The sequence below is a fragment of the Filicampus tigris genome, chromosome 7 (genome assembly GCF_054856515.1).
Source record: "Filicampus tigris isolate MCC_2025a chromosome 7, RoL_Ftig_1.0, whole genome shotgun sequence".
In the NCBI taxonomy this organism is placed as follows: Eukaryota; Metazoa; Chordata; class Actinopteri; order Syngnathiformes; family Syngnathidae; genus Filicampus; species Filicampus tigris.
Genome location: NC_141223.1, coordinates 17738832 through 17751065, shown reverse-complemented (window position 1 = coordinate 17751065; position 12234 = coordinate 17738832). Strand labels below are relative to the sequence as shown.

General features: G+C 43.7%; 1 protein-coding gene and 1 long non-coding RNA gene across 3 annotated transcripts in view; one reads left to right on the top strand and one right to left on the bottom strand.

Annotated features, from left to right (window-relative positions):
* dscaml1 (Down syndrome cell adhesion molecule like 1) overlaps positions 1–11186 on the bottom strand; it is a 131446-nt gene extending 120260 nt beyond the window's left edge. For both annotated transcript variants that reach the window (XM_086035041.1, XM_086035042.1), the window contains exon 1: positions 10972–11186. In XM_086035041.1, coding sequence (XP_085891167.1) covers positions 10972–11014 — 43 coding nt within the window. In that variant the 5' untranslated portion in view covers positions 11015–11186. The remainder of the gene's footprint in view (positions 1–10971) is intronic.
* Positions 2717–7579, top strand: LOC147144970 (uncharacterized). Its single transcript, XR_015087381.1, has 3 exons — positions 2717–5819; positions 5945–6001; positions 6697–7579. It is a non-coding gene; the product is annotated as an uncharacterized LOC147144970 (long non-coding RNA).
* Positions 11187–12234: the final 1048 nt, after the last annotated feature.

Sequence of the window (12234 nt, the reverse complement as noted above, 5' to 3'; positions counted from 1 at the left end):
CTGATCTTCATGGAACTGTATGGAGACATACCATTATACTTTTCTACCCGTAGGTAAGAGCTGAGAGCAACAACCAGTATATGTCTGCTCCATAGGAAGCCTTCAAAACATGTATGCATACATGAATGTTTTCCCCTTGGTCATATTAAAATCCTCTTAAGCATGTCAAAACCTTAAAACATACACCTGTAACAATATATGCTGCTGGCTATTACACTTCAGTGTATAATACCAATCCTAAAACACCATGTAAATATTCGCCTAATGGCAGTATATGCAAGATATCGATATGCAAGAAAATAAGCGAACAGCACCAGAAACAGATGTAGTTATTCACAATCCCAACTATGTCGAGCAACAATATAAAGCGTCCGGAGGTTGGTTTTGTGTTTTTCCACCATTCATTCTCCCTTCACAAATCTACTCTTTATATATTCCACCATGCTACCCACAGTGCTGAATTTGTATGCCAGACGCAGATTGTTAAACCCACATAATCTCCTTTTACACATTTGCCGCACACAAAGTCTATCCAGTCAGTAATCACTGGAGGCCCATGTCCATCCAACCTCACCGCGCCTCATGCATGTGCTGGTGTCAAGCAGAACGGGATATGGTTGATGGGACACAAGAGACTTGTTGGGATGAGCCCCTCACTTGTAAAGGTGTTGGGATGTGAATAAAGTCAAACAAATACAGGGGTTTACATCTGAAGCTGTGAAGGCAAATGTGTGTAAGTACGAGTGGGCGGGCAGGTAGCAAGGGAGCGTCATCGTTTCTCTGCCACCCGCTGAAAGTGGAGCAGATCATTTGCGCCAAAAAATCGCAATTCGGGTCAAGTTCAATCCATCCGGCTGTTTGATTCCATGTCAGTTACTCTACCCAGCTGATCTGCACTTTCAGCACCACGGAGAGCACTACAATGCAGTTGTAGGTCAGGAACACATAGCTCACCCAGTTCTATGGAGCCAGTTTTAAAATGGGTTCATTAAAATGCACACACTAAAAATGCCAGGTTGTTTTCCGGAAGCGACTCAGTGGGTAGTTGTGGGTTTTGAGCAGATTGGGTTACTTCTACCAATGGTTGCGTGAATTAGTTTGACCCAGCAGATTGGTGTGAAAATTAGATTTGGGCAGACTGAAGAGCTGAAGCTGGTCACCATTTTTGACGGTTGTGAGTACTGAAGTTGAAGTACATTTCATGAAACATTCGTAGAAAATGTTGGCAATAAATTTTGATTATTTTTCACCCCAAGCTACACTGACAACCTGGTATCAAATGTCTTGGTAGCTTCAACTCATCAGGATTGGGTAGTTTTTGCCCCTTAATGGATGCTGGGTAAAATCCTCTACCCAATGTGCTGAGTATAAAACCCAGCATTGGCTTGGTCCCTTTTGGACCCAGTGCTGGGTTAACTATTTCATCAAATTTGGGTGACTTTTGACCCAGCAGTTTTAAGAGTGTACGTATTCATGTGTTTAAAATGTGTTAACATATCTAATTGAATAATAACACACGCATAAAATAAACCATTTGACATCGAAAGATTTTCTGATTTATTAAATAATTGGTTATTTAATTACAAGTTTGGAGTTACATTTGGTTGGACACAAAGACAGCAATGTGGCGTTGCAATGAGTTCAGGTGAATCTTGCAAAGCATATCACAAAGTTATATTTATTAATTTTGTAATTCAATTTGGAAGGTAGCTGGAGTACCTGCATAAAATCCGCACAAGCACAGGGGAGGCAATGCCTGGATTTGAACCCTGTAACTCAGAAATGTGCTAACCACTCGTGCCTCCCAAATCAATAATAAATACAGTAACATTAAAAATGACAGAATTAAAATGAACTAATTTTACACAACTTTTTTGTCTACCTAGCCCATTTGGAAGTGAGAAGAATCAAATGTGGCAACATCGATGCAACTTTTGAGAGACGGCAGCGGTGACCTTCTTCTCTCTCCTTTTATAATGACTGAAACAACTAAACCCAGCTATGAAGGCTGACATGTAATTCATTTTTCAAACTAGGTAAAACTCTCTCCGATTTTTCCAGCCGCTGCACTTAGACATGATACGCTTTCAAACGCCATAATCTGTTCAAATCTAAACTAACCATAAACCATCCGGTGATGTTGTCCAAAATAGCCCCAAATAGAAAATCAGGAAGCTTAAGCAAAGGGCAAATACCTCCACGAAGCAACAGCTTATGAAGGGCAAAGCTAATCGCTTTGTCGTACACTATGAATCCAGGTCAGTGAGTTCACACACACTCGCACACACGGAAGGGAGGCCTCCGCGCATTAGGGCCCCCAGGGAAAGTGCCAACATAACGACGACATAAAGCACATGTCCCCTCGCAGTAAACGTTCAAAAAACATCAAATAAAAACAGAATGGCGAATTAGAGTTTGGTTCAGACATGAAACCAACACTCCTCTTCGCTTTTCTCATCAAGGGTCGCGACAGTGACTCGTGTTTTTCTCACGTGATTCGTATGGCTCAGGTTTTATGACCCAACACTCGATTTCCGTATCTGGGTTGGAGAAATGGGTTTTGAATTTCCCAACAGTCTTTCTTGAACTGGGGTAACTGTTATGACTGGTTGTTTACGTGATGTATCAGTTGCTCTGCGGTTGCTATGGTCCTTTTATGCTTTGTCCTTTATGATGTCATGTAGGCCTGAAGTCTCACAGGTTAAAAGTTTGAGATACACAGTGACACGTTGTCAGTACGTCAAACCTTCTCCGAGTGAGGGTGCAAACTCCCTTCCAGTCATGATCTCTGTTGCTACTTTGTATTTTTGTTGATAAAGCATTTTTACTCTTCAACTTCCGTGTCATGTCTGCGTATGGGTCCAAATCCCGATCCACACGTGACAGAATGTACTTCTGTCACTGTCTGTCACTTCTGCCAGTCATGGACCCAGCAGACTCAGACACAATCTCTCAAGCCGAAGACATCACCACCTGCTCCTAACCATCAATCCACCTCCAATCAGGGAGTGATCGTCTCACTGGCTGCTGCTTTGCTTTTTCACTGGGAACCTCACACAATGGGTCGCTCAGGCCGTCGAACGTCCCAGTCTGCCTCCAACCACCTTCAGCCTGCCAACCACCCCCACACCCTTCGTGTAAACTCTTTTCTTCCACGTCTCTCTCATCTCTGCCATCTACGTGTCCTAGTTTTGCACATTCCCCTTCTAGTTTATCACCCGATGTTTTGCTTTTAGACTCAGATTTTTCTTCGACTGTGAAGATGGCCATGATTTGGTTAATCTCCTTTCTGAGTCTGATTCTGACATTGATTTTGGGCTTCCTGTTTTTTCAAGCCCTCGTCAGTTTTTGTCACATTTTTCCGATGATGATCCCTTAGTTTCCAATACAGATTTTGAAACTGATTTTGGTTTTCCCGGTCCCTTACCCAGCAACCCCAGCAATTATTCAAGGCCTTGTCAGCTTTTGTCATGTTTTTCTGATGATGATCCCTCAGTGTCCACTCCAGAACACTTCCCATCAGACCCTGGCTTGGTCGCCTGCTTGGCCATTTAAACGGGATTCCTGCAGGGTGGTCAACGTAGGCGCCCGAATAGAGGTTCTGGTTCCTCCCATAAGTCCGCTTTTTGCAAGTCGCGTCATTCCGAACCTGCACCCTTAGTGTCCACGGCTGAACCCTTGCCTTCGGACCCTTCTTTGGGTGCTTGGTTGGCCATTTACACGGGACCCCCGTCGGGTGGCCAACGCCCGAGTAGACATTCTGGTTCCTTCTCAGCCTTTTCCGAGTCACGACTTTACGAACCTATACCCATGCCACTACACTACCAGCCTTTTTCAGCACCTCGTTCACTCCATAATTCTTCACCAAGTCCCGTTCATCCTGTTTCTTCTAGTTTACCTTCCTCACTATCTGTACTCCCAACCCCTCGTGTCTCGTGTGCGTCCCAACCTCTATGGTGGCAGGCTGATGAGGCAGGGCCCCTTCCCAGCACTTCAGCAGCAGTCCTGATGCCTCAGCAGTGCCAGGCACTGTTACCAGCACCTTGGCAACTACAGGCTCCCATGCCGGCTCCTCCGCAGTGCCAGGCCCCCTTCCCGGCACCTCAGCAAATGCAGGCCCCCGTCCTGGCTCCTCAGCATCAGCAGGCTCTGACTCTGCCCCAGCTTTTCAGCCTCCTTTTGGTTCTGCTATGGTGGCGCAAGGCCTTCGGCTGCCCTCTGACTCTGCTCCGGCGGCTCGACCTCTGCGGCTGCCCTCTGATTCTGCTACGGCAGCGCAAGGCCTGAGGCTGCCTTCATCCCCTTTGTGGCCCCTTGGACGCCCACTGGACTGGTCCTGTCATGACCCTCTTGTCAGGCCTCCTGTACACCCACCGGGCTGGCCCCGTCAAGAACCTCTTGTCTGGCCTTCGGTAGGGCTACTAGATTGTCCCTGCCACGACCCTCTTGTCTGGCCTCCGGATCACCCACCAGACTGGTCCTGCCAAGACCCTCTCGTCTGGCCTCCTAGACGGCCACCGGACTATCCCCGCCAAAAACCTCTTGTCCCACCTTCGGGACGGGCACTAGATTGTCACCGCCACGACCCTCTCGTCCGGCCTCCGGGTCGCCCACCAGACCGGTCCTGGCAAGACCCTCTCGTCTGGCCCCCTGGCCATACAATTCTTTTGTATGTGTCTGTTTGGTTAGGTTATTGTGTCCGTCTGTGCTAAGTTACCAGATCCCTTGAAGTACTCAATCAACTCCCCCAGGCGTTCCTCGTCTCATCAGTTTATATTTAGTTCCTTGCTTTCACTTTCCTTCAGTCTTTGTTAGTTTTTTGTTTGTGTTGCGTTTTTTCTTTGCTGTCTTAGTCCAAGTTGCAAGCAGGTAATGTCCACCTATGCTCGTTTACCCCGATCCCTTGTGTCACCTCCATCTGTACACTTTGTGCCTTGTTCAGTGTTGCTCGTCGTGTTGCTCATTGTCTTTATTTGGTTTATTGTTTTCTTTCAGTCTTTGTTGGTTTATTGTCTTTGTTGGATCTAACTGCTGTTTATTTGATGTCTTGACAAAGGAGGAAACAGCTGTTTTCCTAATAATTGTTTAGTTACTTTAATTCTTATTGTTTTATACTTACGTTTATATGGTGTTTTGGTTTTTTTTACCTTGTTTCTGTTGTTGTTTTAGATTCTGGGCACCAGGTGGTATCTCGAGGCGTTTTGCGAGATTTTCCGTCTGACATGAGAATATCGGTAAATTAATCGGTTCGTGTGTGTTGCCGTGTGGTTCCACACCACACACAGTACGTTCACAACTGTTATACCCGTGATTTTTTCTCATCACGTGCGGGGTCTTTCAGAGTTTGGAAGTTGGCCGACAATTTTAAAATCCTGCAGCATGAACCAGGCTTTAGCGTCACCTACAAAACATCTGAAGTCGTCCTTACTAGCCTGATTGACTCATTAGCTGATTAATACGAGTGTCTCAATACTTTGTGTAAATGTAGTGTAGTTGTCACTTGGAAACAGATAAGGTATAGAAAGTTTGAAGTGTTTTTAACTGTTTTTCAGGATTAAGGGCACATTTTCGAGACTGACGTTTAGGAAGATCATCTACATTTCATTGAACATTTCTTACAAAGCAACATTAACAATTAACAATATAGTCCTGTTTGACACTTGACCTCAAATGTCCTTTGATTGCCCCTGGGCCTCCATCACACCTCCTCCGTTAGAGGTGGAGCACTCATGAACTGTATTTTGATTGTTTTCTTCAAGCATGGATGCCATGATTACAATAAAGAGGGCAGACTCATCGAAGGTGAAGTACCCGCTTGGGTGAGCCTCTCACACTATATCTATATATTTTTTACCTTCACTTTACTTTTTTGTTTCTTTTTCATGTACATATGTTCACTGTGAGCTCAAACATATATGCACTTTTTTCCCCTCTGTTTTTGCAGTGGTTATGAAAATGGACTATGAATATGTATGCTGGAGAAGCAACAATATTTTCGATGGTGAGCCGTTATGCATAATACAGTCTTTTCTGTCTCATCTACATTCATTCACACACGCACACCAGCACACACATTCACACGACACACGCAAGCACACGCATAGTGAGATTCATCAAGTGCATTGAAAAACTGCAATAAATCCCTCCCCCTCACGCTTGATTGCCTTCAACCGTCTACACAAAGTACAAGACGGACATTTAGAATGCACATACAGTACACATTTGCAAGAAAGTCTGTTTTCCTTTATGGTGACGCGTAAGAGCGCACAAAAGCAAAATAATAGCTTAAGCATTTAAGTTATTCAAGAAAACAGCACACCATAAAAGACTAACAAAAAATATGTGCATTCAAAAAGGGGGAGAAGGCGCTCATTGACAACACAATGGCTCCAGATATAGCTATGTATTAGGGTTGGGTGGCAATGCTGGAAATTATTTCCCACAATGTGCCATTTCCTTGCATGGCAAGATATATTAGGGATTCAGACACATATACACACACACACAAACACACACAGGGGTGGTAAACAACCCCTGTAAACACTTTATGCAGTGTCAGTAAAACATTAGACAGCCAGTTCAGCATTTAAAAAATTCACAACTCCCACTTCAAAGGGATGATTTCTGCTGCTGAACTGAATGTGGGATTTGTAGAGGCATATATTTTTGTTATTATTATTATTATTATTCCCCCAGAGCTCTGTCAGGGACGTGATCATAAATCGCTTCCTGGTGAGCGGAACAGGAAAACACGAAGAGATGGCGTGATTGTGAGATGTTTGTCAAGATGCGTCACTCTCTCGTGAAGAGGATACAACCTGTTAGACTTGGGCAGATACAAGCGGAGCAGCCCAGTCCGAGTGGTTCACACTACCGGACATCAAGGAGATCCTTTTTCAGGACCCACTGCTGTAGTGACTTGAGCAAGGAACTGAAACTACAAGTCAACGGCATCACATCGGACAAATAAATTCAATTTCATGAAAAGTGTACAATTCACGAAGTTAAACATGAGTCCTTTTCTGTTGAGTCGGAGGTCACGGTAAATGAGTGCAACTCATCCCTGCCTCTTTTGGAATGGAACAATACTAGTTGTTAAAATTGAACTAGGGCTACATTTATTTTATTTTGGCGATTAAGTGATCAATCGGATGGGGGGGAAAAAATATTTTGATTTCCAACTTTTTAATCCAACACAGGACATTATTTCATATGAACAGTGAAGAAAACGCAAACACACTGGTCAACAATACATTTTAATCAGAGATGGCTTTGTGTCCCTAACCCAAGCACATTTTTGACGCTGATTTTATAAAAATGTATTTCCTTTTTTTCTAGCACATCAGGTTTTTGAGTTGTTTTTTTTGTTGTTGTTGTTTTTTTTAAGTTTGTGTTGTGTTGATTTGTGTCATTTTAAATTAAACAAGGTCTCGAAACAATACATTGATTATTACAAATAATTATCAATTAAATAGAGTATTGAATAGTTGTCAATTAACTGATAAATCATTCCACCTCTAACCTGAACTTGAATTTGTCATTCCTGTAGTTAAGAAGAAAAATGGCATTAGCAAACCAACATTTCAAAGAAAGACATGAAATGACAACTTCATCACTAATACATCATGAAGTATCATAGCGACCCCACATACTTTACTAAGATCGCAAACAGATTGGTCGGCGTGACAAATGACTGCCGTTTCCGGCATGTCAAGACTCTAGTGCGCGACTGGAGCACCGCATTTAAAGGGAATGTAAGGAGCTCCCTTTATTGGCCGTGATTGAAGGCAGCTATGTCCACTCCTACAGCGGCGGAGCCCTCCCAACATCCGATATAAAGGGTTACACCACGAAAATAGAGTCTGAAATGTCACAATAATTTTTGGTTCTGGCTTTTCAACAATGTTTTCATGAGCGGCAAAGATGCACTCTCCCATCACATTTTGCCTCCTCTGCGCCACAGTAATGTAGGCAGAGTGACGCCCACCTGTGCCGGTTTACACCTGCCCTTCAGACGCGATATAGTTAAAAGATGTAAAATCAGCCTCTGCAACTTGTTTCAGGTTTGATCAATCCTATTACATCTGGTAATTAAACAAATTAAACAAATCCACTATCATTTGATTTTTTGATGCTTGAAATAAAACAGCGCATGCAGAATCTCAGTCACCCATTAGCAAACGTGCCCATTTTGTTTCAAGACGAACAAAATGTTCAAACTGAGTATAAGACAGGTTGGCACGGTCAGCTGGACAAGTATGTGTGAGTGTGCGTTTTCAGCACCATTCAACTGCCAAACGCAGCGCGCCAACACTCGACTAAGAAAGCAAAGATGTAGTGACGAGTTAACCTGAGACTGACACCCTCTCTCGCTCTCTCTTTCTCTCTCTCTCTCTCTGGAAGCCGACAGCTGCAGCAGCGACACAATGGGCCTTTGTAATGTCATGTTCTCGTGTGGCATTATGCGTAATTTATCGTGTCATGATGCCATTAATTAATTTTCAGTCTACAGACTGAATAGTAAAGTTAGTTTTTGTTATATTATGTTGACATCCAAGCTAAAAGTACTTGCGTTAGTAAGCCACTAGAAAGCGTTCGTTTTCAAATACAGTGGAGCCTCTATGCAAATTCCGAACCGTCACGACGTGACTCATATGCAATTGTTTTCCAACACCGCACGTGAACACGCATACGTGAAAAACGCTGCAGGTACTCTTTGAATCCGCATGCACGACTAGATAGGGAATGAGAATTCTTTTTAACAAGATGGACGATGAGACATTGCAGCATAAGTGATATAAGCACGTTGTAATTGTGTAATAAATGTAGAATGCAGTTGACAAAATGCACGAAAATGCTCAATAAATTATAAAACCGTGACTGTAGTTTAGTCATTCACAAGGCCTATTGAGTGAAACTGGATAGAACCGGAATCATATCAATTGGTGAAATAATTATGGCAAAGAGCAGCTCCCCCATAAGACCACCCCCCAACCCCCACATACACACACACACACACGCACTTTCACTTCACCACAGCAGGCCATTTTTATTCTAACTAGTTGTTTTTATAAGCAGCGTCAGAGTCCACCGCGCAAAATGTTTTATTATAAGTGCACTTTAACATGTCAAAATCAAGGCTCGTGTGGCCTGCCAGCGCCGAACGCATAAATGTAATAAGATGAGCGTAGCTTTGCACGCGCATGAATGAATGCGGATATGCTAAAAAATAAACACTGAATTCATACAATTAAAAAAGAGCATAATTGCAATGAAGACACAAGCAGAAAATGATGTGCCATTCTCTAGGCGCGGCCCAGCATGAAAATACGCAGTACTGTTGCATGCATTAATAGATCTGCCTTTGCTCCTCGTGATTAAGTTCGTCAAACAGAAAACACGCGCACTGAATGCACCTGTAATAGGCAGTGGAATCGTGCAAAATGAGCGGAAGATGGCGTTGGAAAAAAAAAAACAACTGATATGGAAGTTTGTTCCCACTGCGTTATCTCCATCTCGCCCATCTCAGTCACTCTTTCCGCTCCAGTGGCTGTTTGACGCCCCCAGCCTTGCTGCGCACACACGCGCGCACGCACACACAAACACACACGATGTACATCTCAGCCAGTCACGAGACCGGGTTGATGTACAAAGTGTATGATCCAAACACACCTTGTAATCCAATGAAAAGAAACAAACAACACTGCCGCCTGCGTAGCAGAGGGCACTGCCAAGGCCATCGATGAGGACCTTAACCACAAAAAACGCTTTATACACACTATTCTTTAGAATGCAAAAACAAATTCCATTTTTTTTTTGTTCATATCTAATGTCATTTGACATTCAGTGCATTCAAATGCGTGCGTGCGTAAAGACAACACCTGCATAAATTGAGCGTCTTATTAAACGCGTGGGTCCTTTTTCCACGACCTCTCACGTCTCCAGGGGGCTACAGGATCAATTTACATTTTTTATTTTAAAGACGAGCAAGAAGCGTGAAGCTCCCATCTGCAGTATTTAGAGCGAATCCAATCAGTGGAATCTGGAGCCACAGAAAATGGAGGATGAATAATTAGTGCAGGGCAGATAAAGACTGCATCTGCATGAAACTAACTCCTGCACTCATGTTTGATTGGTAATCACTAAAATACAACGTTAACTTAAAAGTCTCACTGAGCATATAGCTTCCAAAATTATTCGATTCTAACCAGCTCACACACATCTCCCATCAAAACGCAATGACCCCTTGCTGCATGGACACACACACACACACACAAATGGCTTTTACGCACCATTTTTCACTTCCTTGCACTGAAAAGAACTGTCCAAAACAATTGCTCAAGGACCAGCCCCACATTTTCTCCCATTCTTCTACCCAGAAATAAGATTTATTTTAAACGTGGAAAAAAAAGGTCATTTGAACTCTCACGCGTAAACACCCAAAAGGTAAGGGCACCGTGGGGCACGACTGGACAATCAAAGCGTGCGCCCTTGGATGATCCTTATCAGTCTCCCCCTGCGTATTCACAACTCCTTATTCACGATACCGTCTTGTGTTCACCAGGCAAAAAAATGCAAATGGTTGTCTTTTTCCATCCAAATGAACGAGCTGTTTGCTTTTTTTTGGGGGGGGGGGCGCCACTTGGTGAATTTACGCACTCCTCCAAATGAAGTGCATATTGATTTTCGTGTTCTTAACCCGCTTCCCTCACCATCTCGACTTCATATCGTCAAGAAAACCAATGTCACCCAATAAGGTGCGAGAGGCACCCGAGCACCCATGCAACAAAACATCAAGAAAGTTGTCAGTCCAACCCCCAAATTACGATGTGTTTTGTAGTATTCTGTCAAAGCAGATCAGCATCATTTATCAAAGTGATCCCATTTTGAACGCGCTCGGACAACTTGAATAGAAAAGACGAAGCGTGCAGACAAACACTTGGAGACACAGAATCCATTTCCATGGCCTACCTTCTTGCAAAGAATACAGCAGAAGTAAAGTTACAAGCCACATGCCATTCAAAGCAGTTATAGTTCACAGGAATGTGGTGCAGTCCCCCCTCGAAAAGAAGAACGCACGGCGCAGCAAGTCTGCCAGTCGGGCGAGGCTCCGCGTTGGACTGGACTGGTTTGTTGGCTTGATGCTTCCTCCGGCAGGTCTCTCCAGCCCTGGTCCCGAACACTCTCCAGCTCCGCGAACCAACCGCGGAGAAAGTACCGCCTCTGCTGCCTGTTCTCTCCTCCCCTTACCGGGACGGAGCACGGTCGCCCCACCCCCGGTGTCCTATCAAGATGTGGCGAACCAGACGCACGCATCGCGGATGGAACGCAAACGCACGTAACGCTGCCTATACGCGCACCTGACTCATACTTTTGTCCAATTTAGTGTTAGTTCTATCTTTAAAATCATTGAGAAGTTGTTGCTGTCTGTTTAAAAATAGTCACATTCTCACTTTTTCTCTATGGGCGCTATAGAGTGTGCGTCCACTGGTACCCCTTCCAGAACAGGTGGACTGTATTGGACTTGTAGTTTTGCTCTCCCCCCCCCCCCCCCCCCCCCCCCCCAAAAAAAAACGCGCTTTCATATGTGTTTTGGATCAGGACTTATTCATTTCTTCAGCTGTCACATCCACTTCTGGACAAGAAGCACTTAACATCAACGTATTCAATTATGTTTATTATTCAGCCGCGGGAACAACACGTACATGCATTCATTGCCACATCAGTGGACTCTCAAACGCAGGGGTCACCAACATGGTAGACCCCATGTACCACATGTGTAGCCTTTTCTGAAATTAGCTCACCTGTGATAGGCCATTGTAACTTCCTAGGACTGTTGTAGAAGTGATCCTTTGAACATTTGCAGAGATTTATAGAATTTTTTCATACGTGTTTCATTCAGTATGTCATTGTTAACAATTATTTTGCAAAATCATTATTATGATCAGCATCATCTCATAGGTGAATATCTTAAATCATCAATAATAACATATACAGTCATGAAAGGTCATTTGAGCAGATCTTCCAAAGTGCTAATTGAATTGCGGTAACTTCACCCAAGAGGTACGGATTGAAGGATTAAATATGTGTTTGTAGTCAACACTAATATGATGAAAGTTATTCAGTGACATCATTGATATTTTTTCAGAACAGTGCAGCTCTCACCAAGCTTTTTCGTGCCACCGACCGGTTTCATATGCAAGACATATTTCGCCGCATATGTGTTGTAAGAGG